This window comes from Montipora capricornis, chromosome 2 (genome assembly GCF_036669925.1).
Source record: "Montipora capricornis isolate CH-2021 chromosome 2, ASM3666992v2, whole genome shotgun sequence".
NCBI lineage: Eukaryota > Metazoa > Cnidaria > Anthozoa > Scleractinia > Acroporidae > Montipora > Montipora capricornis.
Genome location: NC_090884.1, coordinates 48248218 through 48266412, shown reverse-complemented (window position 1 = coordinate 48266412; position 18195 = coordinate 48248218). Strand labels below are relative to the sequence as shown.

General features: G+C 39.0%; 1 protein-coding gene across 1 annotated transcript in view; it reads right to left on the bottom strand.

Moving 5' to 3' along the window:
* Positions 1-4424: 4424 nt before the first annotated feature.
* LOC138024798 (adhesion G protein-coupled receptor L3-like) overlaps positions 4425-18195 on the bottom strand; it is a 52309-nt gene continuing 38538 nt past the window's right edge. Inside the window, exons 26-30 of the mRNA XM_068871979.1 lie at positions 9625-9751; positions 6949-6990; positions 6564-6644; positions 5540-5644; positions 4425-4587 (exon numbers count right to left, since the gene is read on the bottom strand). Coding sequence (XP_068728080.1) covers positions 5582-5644; positions 6564-6644; positions 6949-6990; positions 9625-9751 — 313 coding nt within the window. The 3' untranslated portion in view covers positions 4425-4587; positions 5540-5581. The remainder of the gene's footprint in view (positions 4588-5539; positions 5645-6563; positions 6645-6948; positions 6991-9624; positions 9752-18195) is intronic.

Sequence of the window (18195 nt, the reverse complement as noted above, 5' to 3'; positions counted from 1 at the left end):
AACATGCCGGATAATGCAGATTTAGAGTTCGATCACTGCCTTTCTCCACTTCTGGCATCAGATCGATGGATGGTATAGGGTTACAGATAAATATTATTTACAGTTCTTCTCTTTTGTAACTGTAAATAATATTTAAAATTTGGTTATATCAACGAAGTTGATAATGTAAATTGACCACCTTACAGTGATTCTAAAAGCTGACGTTTCGAGAGTTAGACCCTCTTCAGAGAGAATGGAGGAATTATGGGTTATGTGTAGTTTTTATAGTAGAGTAGAAGCTAAGCTATTGGTGGTAACATGGCAACGCGAAAAATAGGAATATATTAGTTAAATGAAAAGCGTTTGTTAATACCATGAGGATTAAGGGTGCCGATTTGGAAGATGAATTTTTGTTCCAAATTCTTGCGGCTTTCCGTCGTACCTTGATGTAGGGAATGGCCGCAGATAGCCATGTGTTTGGAGTGGTTAGGGAGATGTTCGGATGCGCCTCGGTTAAAACAGTGGTGTCAACTAATCGAGCTCGATTGCTTTGGGATTTCGGTTTACGGTCGGTTTACCGCTAATCAAGCCCGATTGTACCTCGTCAATTTGGATTGTAGCTCGATTACACTAAAAATACTGACTTGGGACGACTCACGCAGGTCGAAGTCCAGTCCCCATAAAGAACCGCGATTCTATTAGTCAGCTCCACGAGCATGGCTGTTAAATGACGGGGAAAAATCGAGGGGAAGGTTGTTTTATGACTTGAGGAAAACTTCATTAAAACGTTGGACTTTCTGTTTCTCTTCATGTTGTGGCAAAGTCGTGCATGGGAATATAGAAGTGCGCATCAGGAGCAAGGTCAAATAGACCATACCTAGTTCTCTCAAGGTATTGTTTAAGACAAAGTAGAGGAGACTGGTTATGAAACCTGGCAAACTTCAAGGAGGCCCTCTATTGTTTCTGGTTTGACGTTGAACCGTATTATCACGTGATCACGACAGTGCGCACTGTTTTCAATCCAACATGTCGGACGATGGCGATTTCTAGACTTACAATGTCACGTTGCGTGACAACTCAGGCTCGTTTTAGTTTTTGCGCTTGCGCAATTAGTTCCGTTTTTAGTTTTAGACCATGTGGTCCGTGTTGCAAGCCCGGAAAGGCGTAAGTGTTTCGTTTTGTCTTTCCTGTCCCCCTGTCTTACATTTGTGTACAATTTTACCCTGTCATTCAGTTTGACAGGTGTAAGGTGTGAGCGAAGAGCTCAGCGAGACGTCAAATAAACACACTTGTTCAAACCAAATGGGTTGTTTTTCACACGGACCCGCGCCGGTCAGGAACCCATGACTCGAAGCCTACAACTCTACTGTGTTCGTGTAACGGCGTTTTCACAGACCGATTTATTTTTAGATTGGATTTCCCGCGAATGAGACTCCCACAGGACCAATTACAAGAAATGAAGCTGACGTCATAGGGTCACCGAACCGGAACTGCATTTGTTTTTTGACCTAATTCACGGGAAGGACTAGTCTAAAAATAAACCTACTTGTGAAAACGCCGTTTCACAGACGCTGTATGGAAGTTGCACACTCCAGATGGGCTCCTGCGCCGGTACAGTACCGTTTCGAGAAATAGACACACAGTCTTATTATTGTGTTCTTGTTGCCATGGTTTCAGACAACCTGAATGTGACCTCTTAAGAGCTTGCGTTGGTGTCTATTACTCATACTGCGATGACAACACAATAATAATACAATTTCTTTCGAAGTCAATCACACGTGGCATATTCTAAATTCGTCCGTTTCGAGAAATAGACACACTCTTATTATTGTGTCCTTGTTGCCATGGTGTCAGACTACCTGTATGTGACCCGTGACTTATGAGCTTGCGTTGGTGTCTGTTACTCATACTGCGATGACAGAACAATAATACAATTTCTTTCAAAGCAAATCACCCATAATTTACACTCGTCCGTTTGAGAAATACACTCTCTTTTTTGAGCCTTTGGAGCTATAGTAATTCTTAGTCAGTTTAAGTTATCAGACCTCATTTCTGTTAACGAAAAATCTTGCTACATACCATCACAAATTCAATGTTTATGAGTATGGTATCCCTCACGTTTTATCTCATCGCACATGTTATAAATTTTAACAGAGAAGAAGCAGGCTTTGATAGGCAATTTGATCTTTTTTTAGCCCCACACTTAAGAGCGGAGTTAATTAATGTTGGAGCTAATCGATTTTTCTAACGTTTCCATGTGATCTACAGGTTTTTCTCCGTGAGTGTCGTTTTATCCTCCCACTGTGTCGTGCATGAAAATGACTTTGCCATGTTGCCATTTTTATTGGATTACTGCGTCGCCGTCGTCCATCGAAATAGGTCTGTCATGTTGATATTTTTAAGTGCGCGTGTCGTCCATCGAAATGACTGTGCCATGTCTGTATTTCAATTGGTTTACCGCGTCTTCGATGAAAATGACTAGCTGTGCCATATTGGCATATAAATTATTTAACTGCATCGTCTATTCGAAATGCCTGTGCCTTACTGGAATTTCAATAACTTTCGAACTTCGTCCATCAAAGAGACAGTGTGCCCGACTGTCCCTTTTTCTTCTGGATTTTCTTTTAAAGCCGTCCACGGAAAAGACTGCTTGGCTAACTCTTAAACTACTGTGTACAGATGCATAAGCTCCACGCTTGTTAGACTTGTCTACTGTTTTTGTCTTTTTTCAGAAACATTGAAAAATTACACCGAATATTAATTAAATTCTCAACCTCGGGTAATGCATTTCGCGTGCTCTGATTGGTTCACTCAATCTCGGTTATCAGCTCATATACCTTGGTTTGACCTTATTTGGTAAATGATTGCGTTAAGCTTTGCTAAACTAAAAATGTTTTCGTCGGAATGCCAAATTTCTCTTTGAATAAAGCCAAAAAGGAGAAAAAAACTTTTTTTTGGAACGTTTGGATCAATTCCGACGTTTAGAAGTACGCGAAAAGGCAAGAAATGTTTTTGTGATGAGCCTGCGTCTGTCTGACAACAAGGTATTACGTAACATCGCATTAGTTCTCATCAAGTTTTTTTCGATTTCGCTCGGATTTGCTCACTTTTTCCGCTCGTATTTCGTACTTCCAAATTTTTGGAGTTGAAGGAATTTAATAAAACAATTATTCCATTAAATTATCGTTGTAATGGGAGAGAGAGAGAGAGAGAGGGGGGTGGTGGGAGGGAAGGCGTAAGATTATTATTTACTGGCAAAACGAAGATTTCCAATGACCGGCCCTACGCTGGCTGGGAAGGTACTCAACATGATAAATGCCGTTGGCTGGCGCCCACAGTGCAATATCTCTTCCTGGCTGGGAAAAGTGGATAATTGTTTCCCAGGGTAGTTAAATATTAACCGAAAATGTGTTCACGGATGCCCACAGATCGTCTAAGTCGATAACGAATACATTCTGAAAAACTGTAAGGTACTGCTGACTATCGACATACCAAACAGCCAATGCTTGGATTCGCTCTGACGAAGGGCTAACGCTCGAAACGTCAGCTTTTAGAATCTCTGTACGGTGGCCAATTTAAATTATTGACTCCGTTGATAAAACCAAATTTTTGTATACTACTTCCCCACCGACGCAGCACCACAGTTTCTTTAGAAGTTTCTTTTTCAAGTACACGAAGTGTTCCTTTAAGTCTAAGCATGTGCTTCATATTCCTATTTTCAACAATAACTTGAAGGACAGTGTCACGGTGTTAGCGTTATTTCAGTTCAGTTTGTTGTAAATGCAGCTGTTTTTCTTTACTTGAGGACCGGAATAGGCCAGTTTCGTATTCTAACGGGTTGGATTGGATCGAGCATGAAATAGAGGCTAATGCTGGGGAATCTTTTTTCCCTGCATTAGCCTCCATTTCATGCTAGATCCAGTCTAACCGTGAGAATACGAAACTGGCTTATTTAGGGGACACTTTGTGACGTCAATTGTGTGTATTCTTAGCGTAGAGGCCAGCCGAGCAGTCGTCAACATCAGAACTTAAATCTCCTACAGCAAGTGTCTGACAAAGCACAAGTGGAGTGCGATCAGTTCTTGATAATGGAGTGAAATCGAGGGTTTTGAAGACATGATCGTGCGTGAGTACACGATCCTGCAACAGTTTCAGATCGAACTTGCAGTATACCCGAATGGACGAACGAATGAACGAACGAATAAATGACGACTACAGGGCCAGCTATACTCAGTAGATTTTGCAGGGTGATACATAATTACAGCAAGAGACCAATTTTAATTAATCCACATCCTTTCGAGTAACTCCCGGTCCAAAATGACACTATTCAAATATTGTAGCTTGAAAGACTAAGCGGAACGCAGGGAGGGGAGGCTTCGGTTGAGCCTTAAATATATACATTTTTTTCAATTTATCAATTTGAAATACTCATTTATTATAAGACGGCTAAATTAACAGGCTATATTAGATAAAAATACATTACTATGTACTCTCTCTATTTTAATTAATATTCAATCCTTGTCTTTATGTTGCAGCATCCTCTGAACAAATTTGTTTTTAAATTATTTAGCTCAATCTATGTTATCTTTTCTCCATGACTGCCATACCCTGTAACAAATGAGCAGAAAGAAAACATTGACAAAACGATTAGATCGAGTTTAAGGTATATATTAATTGGAGTGAGAGAGAATAAGCCATGTTGAATCATGATTGCAGATGCAAACACCTTGCACGGGCACCTTGCACCTTGCATGGGAATGGAACTCTGCCAGCTGCGTCGACTACTTTTGTATTTAATGAAAATCTTTCCGTATTTGGTTAAGCCCTGAGCCCTAAACATAAGCAGGAATACAAAAGGCCCGCAGTGTACTTTCGGAAAGTTCTAAGAGTAAGTACGTCGTCAGTCTTCCAGGAATAGAGAGACTGATTAATCTGGAATTAAAGTTCTCAAATAGTAATTTCTAGATTAATGAAATCGTTACCTGAAAGATAGATAGATAAAACCGTTTATTGAAAAATTACACTTTGCAGCCAAAGGCTGAATTACGTGAAACAAAGGAAAGTATACAAAATAAATATTATAAGTATGTAAAAAATAAATATTTATAAAATCCTAGAAAAAAAAATACAAGCATGGCATAAATTCTATATATGTATATAAAAACGTCTTAAGATAAACTACGGCTTGATGTTAGAATATATAAAATATACAATACTAACAATAATAATAAGCTATGACTTGACTTATCATATAGGAATTTCTAAATCGATCAAAGCCTGATTCAGAAGCTTTTCGGTTACTGCCCATGGTGATACGTTTAGATTGTGCTATCATGCAAACTAAATATATTATTTTAGGCTGTTTGTCCATTGCGAAACGGATCAGACAGTTCAGTTTAAGACCAGTCTAATTAAAACCGGTTTCGACCTAGACCACTTGCTAGAAATAACAGACTAAATAGATGCTGCGATTCGTTGCCTGAAGGAACTGAACCTTGGCGATGATTAATCGAAAATAAACTGCGCATGCATGGATTAGCATTATTCGGCTTTCGCTGACCTTTACAGAGCTGAACTGGGTCCAGTGTCCCTCTCGGTCAAATTACACAGTCTTCAACCTGGAGCATGGTAACTTGTCAATGACCAAACTGTTTATTTGCTTGGTCTGTAGAAAATGACGAAAAATCACCGTACGTCATAATTGCAATTCCGATATGTCTAGGCAATAACACACTTCCTTGCTAAACTGACTCAGTAACTTTCACTGAGTGCCGTCAAAGCAGCAAAGTCGAAGTTATGACTGCTGCCAGACACAGGAACTGCAAATAATCACAGAAACCAATACTATTTAGAAATCGCTGGTTGGATTCGGTTTTATGATCTTCAGAATAGGTGTCAGGAAAGTGAAAGCAGCTAGTGAGTCTTGGAAAGTGGAATAAGCCTTGGCCAATGGCCGAATTCAGTTATCGCCTCATTATATAGTGCTTTAGGGCTAACATTTGAAGCCTGTATTTATTTCTTTTCGAACAAGAAAAATATTTACTCCCGCGTTAGGGAAGCCCAATTCGCACGATCAAACACGCGTTCAAGCTACGTTCTAGCACGGCTCTCCGAGAGAGGGGGCCTGCTCGCGGGCTAACCACGTTAGAGCGTGGATTTTCCCGCAAAACTTGGTCTAAAAATAGACACTCTTCTGACGCTGATGGGAGCAAACCTGACTCTTATAATCTTGGGTAATGGACTCTTGAGATCATTTATATAAGAAAGACTGTGAGTACTGGTGTGAGTATAATGTATAACCCAGTTCCGAGACATGTAGCCCCCGCTGAGCTGTCAGAAGCGTAATAAGAGAAAGCCTTGACGTCGTCACTCTTTTGCGTAAGAATTTGGTCGAAAACTCTCGTCCAAGAATGCGAAAACGCCACTTCCGGTTTCCGTGCTCTTCCTCAGTGTCTTGAATAATATAGGCTGAAAATGTGGCACTAATTTATAACTACAGCGATGATATCTCGGGGAAATCACAAACTAACTGTCCAGGCTCAATTGAGAATTCATATTAGTAGAAATTGAAACTTAAAATTCACCTTCAGAGTGGTATCCACTCTTGAGCTCCGATAAACTGTCCGACGACGCTTGTTCCACCACGTTCCTATTGCCTCCCGAACCTGAATTAAATCATTTTTTTATTGCAGATTAAATGGAAATGGCTCTTTTCATGAACGAAATCAAAGTACTTGTTTCTGTTGGGTACACAGGACTTCAACAAGATTTGGAGGCGTTCTTTTTCGTCGGACGCACCAAGGCTTACCGACTACGTGACTTTGCTGAACTTCATGGTTAATCAAGTAGAGGGCCATGCGAGGAAACGGGGAGGAAATACCTTGTTAATTACATGTAAAACTTGCACGTGATGGCTGAATACAGCTTGACTGTTAAAAGCGTTTTTGCGGCAGGCAATGCATCACAAACCTGTAGATCCAAGACGCAGTGGAAAATAAAAACGAAGAAACCCTGTAAGAAAAATGACGGAGCCGCATAAGCCATAAAAGTAAACTTGTAGGCTGCATAGCGGAAAACTTAGTCAAAATATTAGCAAGAATTCGGCTCCAGTTCATGACTGCTTAATTATCTTTTGAGCTACAATCTGGAATTTTGCATACAGAAATTCACATTAAACATCAGCAATATCAAATGCTGTTCATATAAAGGAATTATCTTGAGGTTTATGATAACAGATTAAAAAAATGTGTATTTCATTTCAGTAGCAGCCGAGTCGTCGGGTTGCGTGCTTCTCAATTGGATTTCATTCCCTAAACAGCGAGGGAGGATGATAAGCAGGGCCAGGTTGTTAGCTTTTTGTAGTGAAGACGGCTAGCTTCGTCTGTCCATATTGGCAAGTGCGAAAAGCAAACCTCTCGCATAGTCACTGCTCCATTATGCACTATATTCATTAGATGCACGCGAATTTTAATGACCGTAACAAAATTTCCCCAGTCTTCAACGGAATACAGACAAATAGGCCCCGTTTTAAACCTTTCATTTCACATGTGCCGAATCTAATGCAAATGACCGAAAACAATAGATTTTTCTCATTTGCATTTAACTCGGCACGTAACGTGTGAAATGCGACGTTTAAAACGGGCCTTACCTTACACTCTTTTTTTTTTTTGATTTTATATAAGAACGTTGAGGCTGCGATTAACCAAAGTTTTAACAACGTATGAAAAACATCCCTCAGGCTGTGTCGATTGTGAACGTTTTTATTTTGCTCGTTGTATTTTAAATGAAAGCCTAAAGTAATTAACAGTTATTCCATGAGCGCGCGTTGGATGTGAGATGATAGATAGCCAACGAGACGCGTAGCGCCGAGTTGGCTATAATCATCTCATATCCAACGAGCGCGAGTGGAATAATTGTTTTATTAAAAACGCCCCCAAAATATAGAAAACTAGACTACAATAGAAATAAAAAGGCCCAAAAAATCACGCGTATGCTTGCCGTGTTTGTAGATCATGATATAATGGCTCATAACCCATGATGGCTTAGCCAATCAAAACTCTCGAATTGCATTATCCAATGATCCAGTTTTTAATAAAGGTAATTATTAAATTCTCAACCTCGGATAATGCATTTCGCGTGCTCTGATTGGTTCACTCAATCTCGGTTCTCAGCTCATATACCATAGTTTGACCTTATATGGTAAATGATTGCGCTAAGCGTTGTTAAACTAAATTTTTTTGCGCCGGAAAGCGAAATTTATCTTTGAATAAAGCCAAAAAAGAAAATAAACTTTTTTTGTGGAAAGTTTGGATCAATTCCGACGTCTAGAAGTACGCTAAAAGGCAAGAAAGGAAATTTATTCACCCCACCAGGGAAATAAATGAGTTTATGCTGCTTGTTAGTGCCAGTCTCCCAGTAAGTGGTTAGGGGTCATCCGGGACTTAGATCATCCAATACTTAAGACGATGAGGCCAGGGTACTGTCCTCTTTTCCACAACTCGAGCTCTCCGAGCAGTTCGCGATTTGTGTTCGTGCAGGCCGATGTGGTAGGATATTTTCTTCTTGACTACGGGAAAAGAGGTTTGCAGATCCAAAATCCAAGAACGGACGCCAAACAAGTTAAGTATAGACATTGTTGTTATTCTGAGGCGAATTATCGCCGCAAAGTAGGGCGTTCGTGGTAACTTGATGGCTTGCAAATCTTCACCATGTGCTTTGTTGGTTGGCCATTCCTTCGTACGAAGAATGGTCGAATTTATTGAACGTAACCACTACAGTGGTTTTTATGCACGCACCCACCCTCAGTATATACAGCGGTTAGTTCAATTATTTGTGTTCGCGGTTACTCCCCCACCTTTGCTGGGAATGATTTCTATTCTTCTAGGTTTTTTCGGAGTAAAAAGTTTATTGTTATAAAATAAACGGCCACCTCGGTCGCCAAAAATGGCAGATCATGTTTTGTCTATTCTTACCAGTAAACTTTGCGCAGCCACTGCATTGTGTAGTAAATTAATTTTAAGATTTCACAATAACGAAGAGCATAAATGTTTTTGTGATGAGCCTACGTCTGTCTGCCCACAAGGCATTACGCAACATCGCATCTTCATCAAGTTTTCTCGATTTCGCTCGGATTTTCTTGCTTTTTTCGCTCGTATTTCATACTTCCAAATTTTTTGAGTTTAAGGAATTTAATAAAACAATTATTCCATTCGCGCTTGTTGGATATGGGACTGGTTATAGCCAACTCGAAGCTACGCTAAGTTTCAAGCATATGGTGTACTGTTTAAAATGGCGGCTTCTGAAGGTGCGGATATGTTTTTATCTAAATCCGATATCCCAAAAGGCTTATTGACCATTTTCATAAATGGCGACTACCTTTACATTCTTTTGTATTTATTTTAATTAAACCTACTGCCCTCATTTTGAAATGTTCTTTTGAAATTTGCTCGTCGTAGCGAGGCTTGAAAGGCTTATTAGCATTAAAACAAAACAGTATTTTTCTTCCTTCTTTCGTTCGGTTTTGCAAAGCCCCACGTCTCCCTGGGGTGGACAGGGTGGGGTGTGAGTTTTCAGTGACAAGTGCATTACGAGTTAGAATAAATCCGTTGCATGCTACTCATTACTATTCCTCAACAACAAACAAACCTGAAGCGAGTTGAAGATTGCAAACAAATAAAGAAAAGCCACTGTATGCTGATCAAAACCGAGGACTCCAAACACCCACGTCAAACCAAGCAGTGGACAAAGTATAATCAAAGATTTGATTCCGCGCCTATGAGAAAGAAAGCGATACACTAATAATGTCAGTTGGTAAACACGCCATAAAAATAAGCTGAATAACAACTTAGTTACCATGATCTCTCTTATTTATTTATTATTTATTTATTTAGTGATTCGCCCGAGGGCAGGTGATAATACAATAGGACTCTAGGTCCCCTATATAATATTAACACCCAAACCCAACCCCGGATGAGAAAGAAGACCTAACCCAAAGTACCCATTAAAAAAATTTAACAACTACAAATAGTCATAGGATTAACTCTTCGACATTTAGGACAAATTAACTTAAACGCGTTCCAAACTAAAATGGGTTTTTCCAAAATACAAAATTCCGTCATAAAAGCCCACTTTCGTTCTGCATAAAACGTGATTTCCGACAGGAACTTAAAAGACTTGACTGCAGTAATATTAAAAGTTGGAGTGATACACTGTTAACACGACCGAATCACAATTTCAAACAGTTGTTTTAATAGATCATAATTACTCTGCACTGATATTTTAACTAAAAGTATACAATCAAAAATTACAGGTAACACACGGACACAAAAAATGAGCTAAAAAACTGCAGTAAGGAAAAGGTGGTCTTGTCCACAGGACTACAGGCTGCAGACAAGTTCCAGTACAGTTTATCTAACGCAAAAGAACGATGTAGAAATTCTGCGTGGCTTGAAAAAGTTTGATGCAGAAATTCTGTAAATCTTACTTTCTGATAAATTCTGTACATTTTCCACAACAACTGTGTGATGCAGAAATTCTGCATCTTAGCCAAGTGGCTGGTGAACGTTTGATGCAGAAATTCTGCAAATTTCATTTTCCGCTAAATTCGATACTTTTACTAACAACGATTGTATGATGCAGAAATTCTGCATCTCAGCCTAATGGCTTGAAAAAGTCGGATACAGAAATTCTGCAAATGTTATTTTCTCCTAAATTCTTACATTTTCTACAACTTTGTGATGCAGAAATTCTGCATCTCAGCCTAGTGGCTTGAAAACGTTTTATGCAGAAATTCTGCAAATTTGATTTTCCGCTAAATTCCATACTTTTTCTACAACAACTGTGTGATGTAAAAATCATCTCAGCCTAGTAAGTGGCTTCAAAAGATGCAGACTTTCTGTAAATCTTAATCTCCACTTAATTGACTTATTTACGTACAGCAAAATGAAGGGTGTATAAACAACTTCAAAACAACAGATGCAAAACCTCAGTACAATAAAAATGAAATTCACTATTCAATTCACTACACAGGTTTTGGCCACTTTAAAACAAGATTGGATTAAAAAAGTGAATTACAGTTATTTCAGTTTCTGGCTAACTTGTTGCAGCGCCGGAGTGCAGATTACACATTGGCATTGTATAATTAGGTTTATAGCAAAAGAACTAATACTCATGGTGTGCTAATCAAAGTCAATTCTAAAATGATCAATAAAGCCCTCTTAAACCATATGGTACTCAAGTAGATTAAGGGCTGGTCTTAAAATGATTTATTTTTGTGATTCTTTACCTTTCACTGCAACAATGGTCACTATGTAAACGTTTGGAAAAATCAAAATTTTCATTTTGTACTGCTGTAGTGGTTTCATTCGAATGGTAAGAACATAGGATTTCATGTAATGACTCAAAAGGTACAACATTTTCTGCCTCCTTAATTAACTCTTTGAATAAAAGGTTAAGCACATTTTCCAAAACTCACTTAAAGGCGTCCAAGAGGAATAGCAAGACAGCTAACTTGGACACATCATTAGAAATGCCCTCTCTTGGTTGAAAATTTTAACCAAAACATCCCATTAGCCAATCACAAATGAATTAAGCTCCAGATTCTCGGTATTGACCCCAACACTGGCCTGAAAAATCCACTTGGAATGAGTTAAAGTTCTTTTAAATGAATTTGTAAGATCTGTTTCTTACCAGTCGTTAAGCCTTAGTCATGGGATATTTTCAATAGTTTACAATAGTTTACCATGCACTTTAAATCTGTAAACAACCAGGGCTTAATCTATCTGAGTAGTCGTGAGCTGAGTACTGGTACTTAGTTTTTGGCAGATAACACGCTTGTCACATGATGTGCCTGTCAATATAGCCTTCCTTCCACACATCAGAGCGGCAGTAAAAGTATTCCCTGTAAGAGAAAAGCATGAGGGTTGTAAAAGAGATGCATATCACAACAATTAATTTACATATAATTTTAAAACAGTAACTAACAAAATGAGATGTGAGTGTGATGTCAATTTTATACATTTTTGACACCGACTAGAAATGAATAATCCCTCCAAAAATCTAGAAAATATGGCATGGTAGGTCAAGTATTACAGTCTATATCAAAACATAATTATCTGGACTGCAATAGAGCATGCAGACTGCAGCTCTAGGGACACCTTACACTGGCAGATCCAGAACTTCAAGTAAGTGAAGGCCCTTTCATCAAGAACTCCACAAATCACACAAAAAGCTAAAGCTACATCTTGATAATTCCATCTGTTTGTGAATTACTGTCATTATCAACGTTTACAAGAAAGCGATTGAGATAATCCAATCTCATGAATAATCCATCAATTTCAAATGGTTCACGTAGGTTTTCAAGCCTTGCGATTGTCTCCTAAACTATATGATAGGCATGAAAATATCCGCCAGCCGCCATTTTTGGCTGTTCCTAGCTATTCATTACCGTCTCGCTTGCGTGACTCCTTGCGCCCAACGCTCTCAGCGGATTCGCTTCAAAAGGTCAACTATTCATCCGTGAAGTTCAATTTAAAACTTGAATGTTGAATGTTGAATGTTGAAACTTGAATATTCAATGTTGAATGTTGAATGTTGAAACTTGAATGCTGAATGTTGAATGTTAAAACTTGAATGTTGAATTTTTAAATTCCGATGTCTGAATGATAAAACTCAAATGTCGCATGATGAACAGCAATGTGCAATTACGAAACTCAAACGTTGCATGGTAAAGAACAAGGTTAAATGATAAACTTAAACATCGAAAGCATACTATGTAAAGTACCCCTGTCTGTTTTGGATGCGTGGGTAATGGGGTAGGCTCGATTACCAGCCGCTGTTTCGGGAAATACCCGAACTCGAGTGGGCGGCGGAAATCGAGCCTAGTAATAGGGCTGCTTGCCATGTAGGTTGTGAAAAAAAAAATCGAAATCGGGCGATTTTATCCCGCGATTTCTGACTCGAGAAGGGTGGCGAGTCTTTCGATAGAAACATGCGAATTCAAGCTTCGTATGAAAATAGGACAGGCAGACGTAGCTATTTCAAATAATTTATACGATATATGAAATAAATTAATAAGAATAAAACGCAAACAGTGGTTACAACCATTTGATAAAACTGCATAACTTTTATAAACTTAACGTTTTTTTATGCTACTACTTACATCATCGGAAGTGATTATTATTCAGTTACAGATAAATTTAAATTCGAAATTGGTTGACATAAAACGACAAGAAATATGCTAATAATAGACATAAAGTTTCTCACTGCCAACGTTTTCATTTAAAGCTGGCTTTAGATCACGGATAAACAGAGACTCTTTAATTTTACAATCATGTGCTTGTCTGATCGATCAGTTGCTAATATTTCAAAATGATCCCACTTAATTCTGTAGTTGGTTGAGAAAACATGATCAGCAATTGCAGATTCGTGAAAATTTTTAGTCAAGGCTTTAAAATCAGTGTTTTGTTTTTCTGTCACGTAATCTGCGTATCGTTTTCCCTGTATAGAAATCATTGCAATCCCACCAGTTTGCTCTGTACACTACTTTTGACTTGAAGGAAGGAGCTAGTTTATCTTTTTATGGGGAAAATCAATTTCGTTAGTCCCAGTCCTTACAGCTGTATTTTTTAATTTAAATTTATCTGTAACTGAATAATAATCACTTCTGATGATGCATGTAGTAACATACGAAACATTAAGTTTGTAAAAGTTATGCAGTTCAAGCAAATGTTTGTAACCGCTGTTTGCGTTTTATTCTTATTGAACTTAAATGGCCCAAGTCAAAGAATTTTTATGAAATATATTAACTTGCGTAAATGGAATGTTCGTATTTCAGTGCGTTAAATGCCACGCGACACATATAGTAGCTCGAACTCATAAATTCGCATACTTCTAAAGACTGCCAAATTTGTAGCCACGATTTTCAAATCTTTAAAATATTGATACCCAAAATCAATAAGGATTCATTTTTCTGAGTTCTCTAAAAGGAATCTATGGGTGACGAGGTATACCTCACAGAGTATGCTGTTTAGAAACAAAGCATAGAAATTTGACCAGCATCTCAACCTGAATGAACATCGCACCAGGTAAAGTTTTCTAGTGAATGACTTTCAAAGACAGTTAAACGTAATTTAAACAAACCTTTGTGGATAGGCTAGAATTTCCGAGTACCCGGCTACATCAGTTACATACCACTGGATAACAACAATCTCCATTGTCGTATGCCTTGTTCTTCAAAAGCTAGCTTCCCGCGACACGTGTAAACAATAGCCGGATGATCTTAAACCGAGACTTTTCTGTCATTGCTAACGGAAATGAATAGATTGTGGTGGTATTTGGAAATCAAACTTGGAAAGAATTTCCAGCCAACAATTTCTCAAAACCCAAGACAATAGTCATGTAAAATTAATCGAACTAGAGTAGGGATTATTGTAAGCGGAAAAGATAAATCTTTAAGTCTCACCTTGACGAAGAGCTTATTACTCCCTGCTTGGACAGAGGATGATGACACGTTTACCACTGTACCATAACGCTGTCCGTCACTCATTTTTAGGGGCGAACCATCGCGAAACACTTTTGGCTTGTCCCCGGGTTTTGCTAATTGGATCGTCCAGAGGCCCATTTTGCGAGTAAAGGCAGGAAACGTTAAAAAGAAGCTTTTTCGGATGTGCGGCAAGTCGTAACAACCGATAACGAATTAATGTGTCAAAATATTCTAGCCGGTAGATCTGGAAAATGTTTGAGGGTAATAGAATTCAACCAATCACAGGGATAAAGAGACAAAGAACGTTGAGAGTTTCGTGGAAATAGTCCAATGATATTGAGACACGTCATCTTACGTTAGTGTTTAATCGAAACCGTTCCCATGCACGAGGTATACGCAAATAATCGACAACTTTGATTTACTGCAGACCATCTGATGCACTTTCAGTGACAGATAACATTCGGAATACGTGCAAGGCACATTTCAGCTTTTAACCGTGATTATGGGCGACAAACGGATAAGTGAGGAAAACGAATTTCTTGAAGCTTTGTGTCAACGTAAAGGAGATACTATCTTTCAAAGTACCCCTATCAAGAGGCGTCGAAGTGGAGACCATTGCGCTGCGGCTGGAATAAATTACAACGGTGAGTGTATCAAATGGTAAGCGTAATTGCAAAACGCCACTACAGCATGTAGACCCCGCTCGCTCGGAGACGAGGACAACACGCAAGATATTCCCCAACCGTTAATGCCCGCAGATGAGCTTACTATTTATGGAGCGATTGCAGAATACCCGGCACAGCAAACGTCCTGCTTAAAAAAGCTGCCACTGCGGTCCGCAGTCCCGTAGTCGATGAATGAAAACTGTTAAAGGGCAAGCATTAAAATGAACTGCCACCGCGGTCCGCAGTCCCGTGGTCGATGACTGAATATTTGATAACTCCGAAGAATAAAATGGTTGTGACCGGGGTCCGAAGTCACGTAGTAGTTAAATAATAATTGAAAATAACGGCCAGTTGTTAAGTGGCGTTTTTAGGATTTGTGGATTAAAGAACGAGGTGTATGACACGCTGAGTGTCCTTAACTGAACCACAAAATGAAAGCTAAAATTTTACGAAAATGCCAAGGCCTAATCACCGAAGCGAGCGCTTAGGCTTAATCAGTAAACGAGTGCTTACTTCTTCAGACGATCTCGTAAAAAGTGTTAATCAAACCGCAAAATGAAAGCTAAAATTTTAGGAGTGCTTAGGCCTAATCACTGAAGCGAGCGCTTAGGCTTAATGAGACCGAACCACAAAATGAAAGCTAAAATTTTACGAAAATGCCAAGGCCTAATCATTGAAGCGAGCGCTTAGGCTTAATGAGTAGACGAGTGCTTTCTTCTTCAGACGATCTCATAAAAAGTGTAATTAACCGAGCAGCGAAATGAAACCTAAAATTTTACGAGAATGCTTAGGCCTAATCAGTGGAGCGAGCGCTTAAGCTTAATCAGTAAATGAGTGCTGTCTTCTTCACACGATCTCGTGAAAAGTGTAGTTAACCGAGCCGCGAAATGAAAGCTTAAAATTTACGAGAATACTTAGGCCTAATCACTGAAACGTGCGTTTAGGCTTAATTAATCAGTAAACGGTCGAGTGCTTTCTTCTTCACCCGATCTCATGAAAACTGTAGTTAACCGAACAGCAAAATGAAAGCTTAGCAGTGATTGCAGAATACCCGGTTTAGGAACAGAGTTGTTTATATGTATCATTTTCTGTCCCATGCCACTGCGTCGTAAAATTTTAGCTTTCATTTTGTGGTTCAGTTAAGGACACTTTCCACGAGTTCGTGTGAAGAAGAAAGCACGCGTTTACTGATTAAGCCTAAGCGCTCGCTTCAGTGATTAGGCCTAAGCATTCTCGTAAAATTTTAGCTTTCATTTTGTGGTTCAGTTAAGGACACTCAACATGTCATACACATCTATTAAAGAACGAGGGGCATCTTTCACCTTCTAAATTAATTGTAAACTGCGTAACAGCAATAAATTAGTCTTGAAAAGCCCCGAGGGGAGAGACTTATAATTTCACTTCACTTCACTTCACTTCAAGACTGCGGGACTGCGAAGGCAGTTTTTTAAGTAAGACATTTGGTGTACCGGGTATTTTGCAATACCTAGCCCTACTTAGTTCAGGCAACCCGGGGACTGGAACGTTAATGTCAGCTTGTATTCCGACACTAAAGAAGAAAACCATGGTGCATGCATGTTTTTAATTTTGAATGGACTTTATGGACTAACCAGTCATTATGTTAAAATTAAAACGGCGGGCGTGTCTTGCACCAACAAATTCTCCGCCCCTTGTTTTTTTTTCTCACGGTCAGCATCTCAAAGGCTAAAAAACGTGTCAGTGTTTTCCTTAATTCGATTGCGTTCAAAAGTTACGGAACATTTTGAAAACTGCAAGAAAAACATGCGAAGTGAACGCACGGAAATGGCTGTCAAGGAAACAGTTTTAAGAATTATCGAATTCCCCGACACGTCTCTGTTGATTACATACTTTTCTAGCATCTGGCCAAATTTAACCGAAATCGGCCAAATCGTTGTTGAGTTGTAACTCTTGAAAGTGTCTCCTTGAAGCGAAAATTAAAGTTCGAGAAAAGAGCGCTTAAAAAAAATTATCCCTACACAAACAAGTATTAGCCAATTGTTTCGCAAGGCACTTTTTCTTCCGGTTACCTGCTGTGATGATTTTCTCGCAATTTTGCACGTACTCTCGTTACAGAGTAATCAATTCCTTCGCCATTTCGTTGGATATTTCCAACGAATCCAATCATCATGGAAAAAACTAAGAGTAAAGACCTCATCGAGGAAAGCGGTTGGGCCCAAGCCGAAGCGACAAAGGCGGGCTAAATCATCAGCAGAAAGAGCAGCGGAAACACCAGTACCGGTGAACCATCGTGACCGCATGATTACATTATGCTGTCAATCAAAGTGGAGTTTAACTTCCGGTGGAAATCGCTTACATCCCAATTTCTCGGCAAATATTCACTCTTTTGAAAGATCTTACTGGAAAGCTTATTTCCAACTTAAAAAACGAAAATTGATTTTTTTTCCCTCTGAACGTACACGGTAACTTTAATTAACCTTTTCTGATTAAACTGTATTCTTTTTCAGATTTACAGTGGAAAGTATGTTGCCCCCAGCAACAGAGAAAATCCCGTTGAACGTGTTGACTCTTTCTACGAAGGGCCTCAAATTGAAACATAGGCAGCAGTTTTCTTATCAAACTGTGAAGAGGAGCCAGTGATTGGTGTTTTAAAAGAGATCAGTGAAGATCATTTCAAAATCCATTCCTGGAAAGGCACATACAGAGGGAAGTGGTCACCTTTAAGCCTTCCAAGAGCAAAGGAACCATGGACGGAAGTTCTTCCAAAGGAGTGTATTATTCTCCACTCCTTTGAACTTACTGAAGCAAAGAAGCTGCAGATGACTACAAAAAGGCACTTAATGGAAAAGTATTCCTCACTGAGGAATAGTACAAATAATTCATAATCACCAGGATGCACACTGTTAAAACCTTCACTCCCAGTGCCCATGTAAACATAGGAGAAACAAATCCAATTCACTTTTTGTGAAATACTAAAAACTAAAAAGCACCATGTGAAAGTTCTACTGAAGAGGCTTTATCTGAATGGTTAGACCAAGTATTTTCTTCGAGACTGAAAAGTTACAAAGAAATAGGAAGATTGTTTTGAAT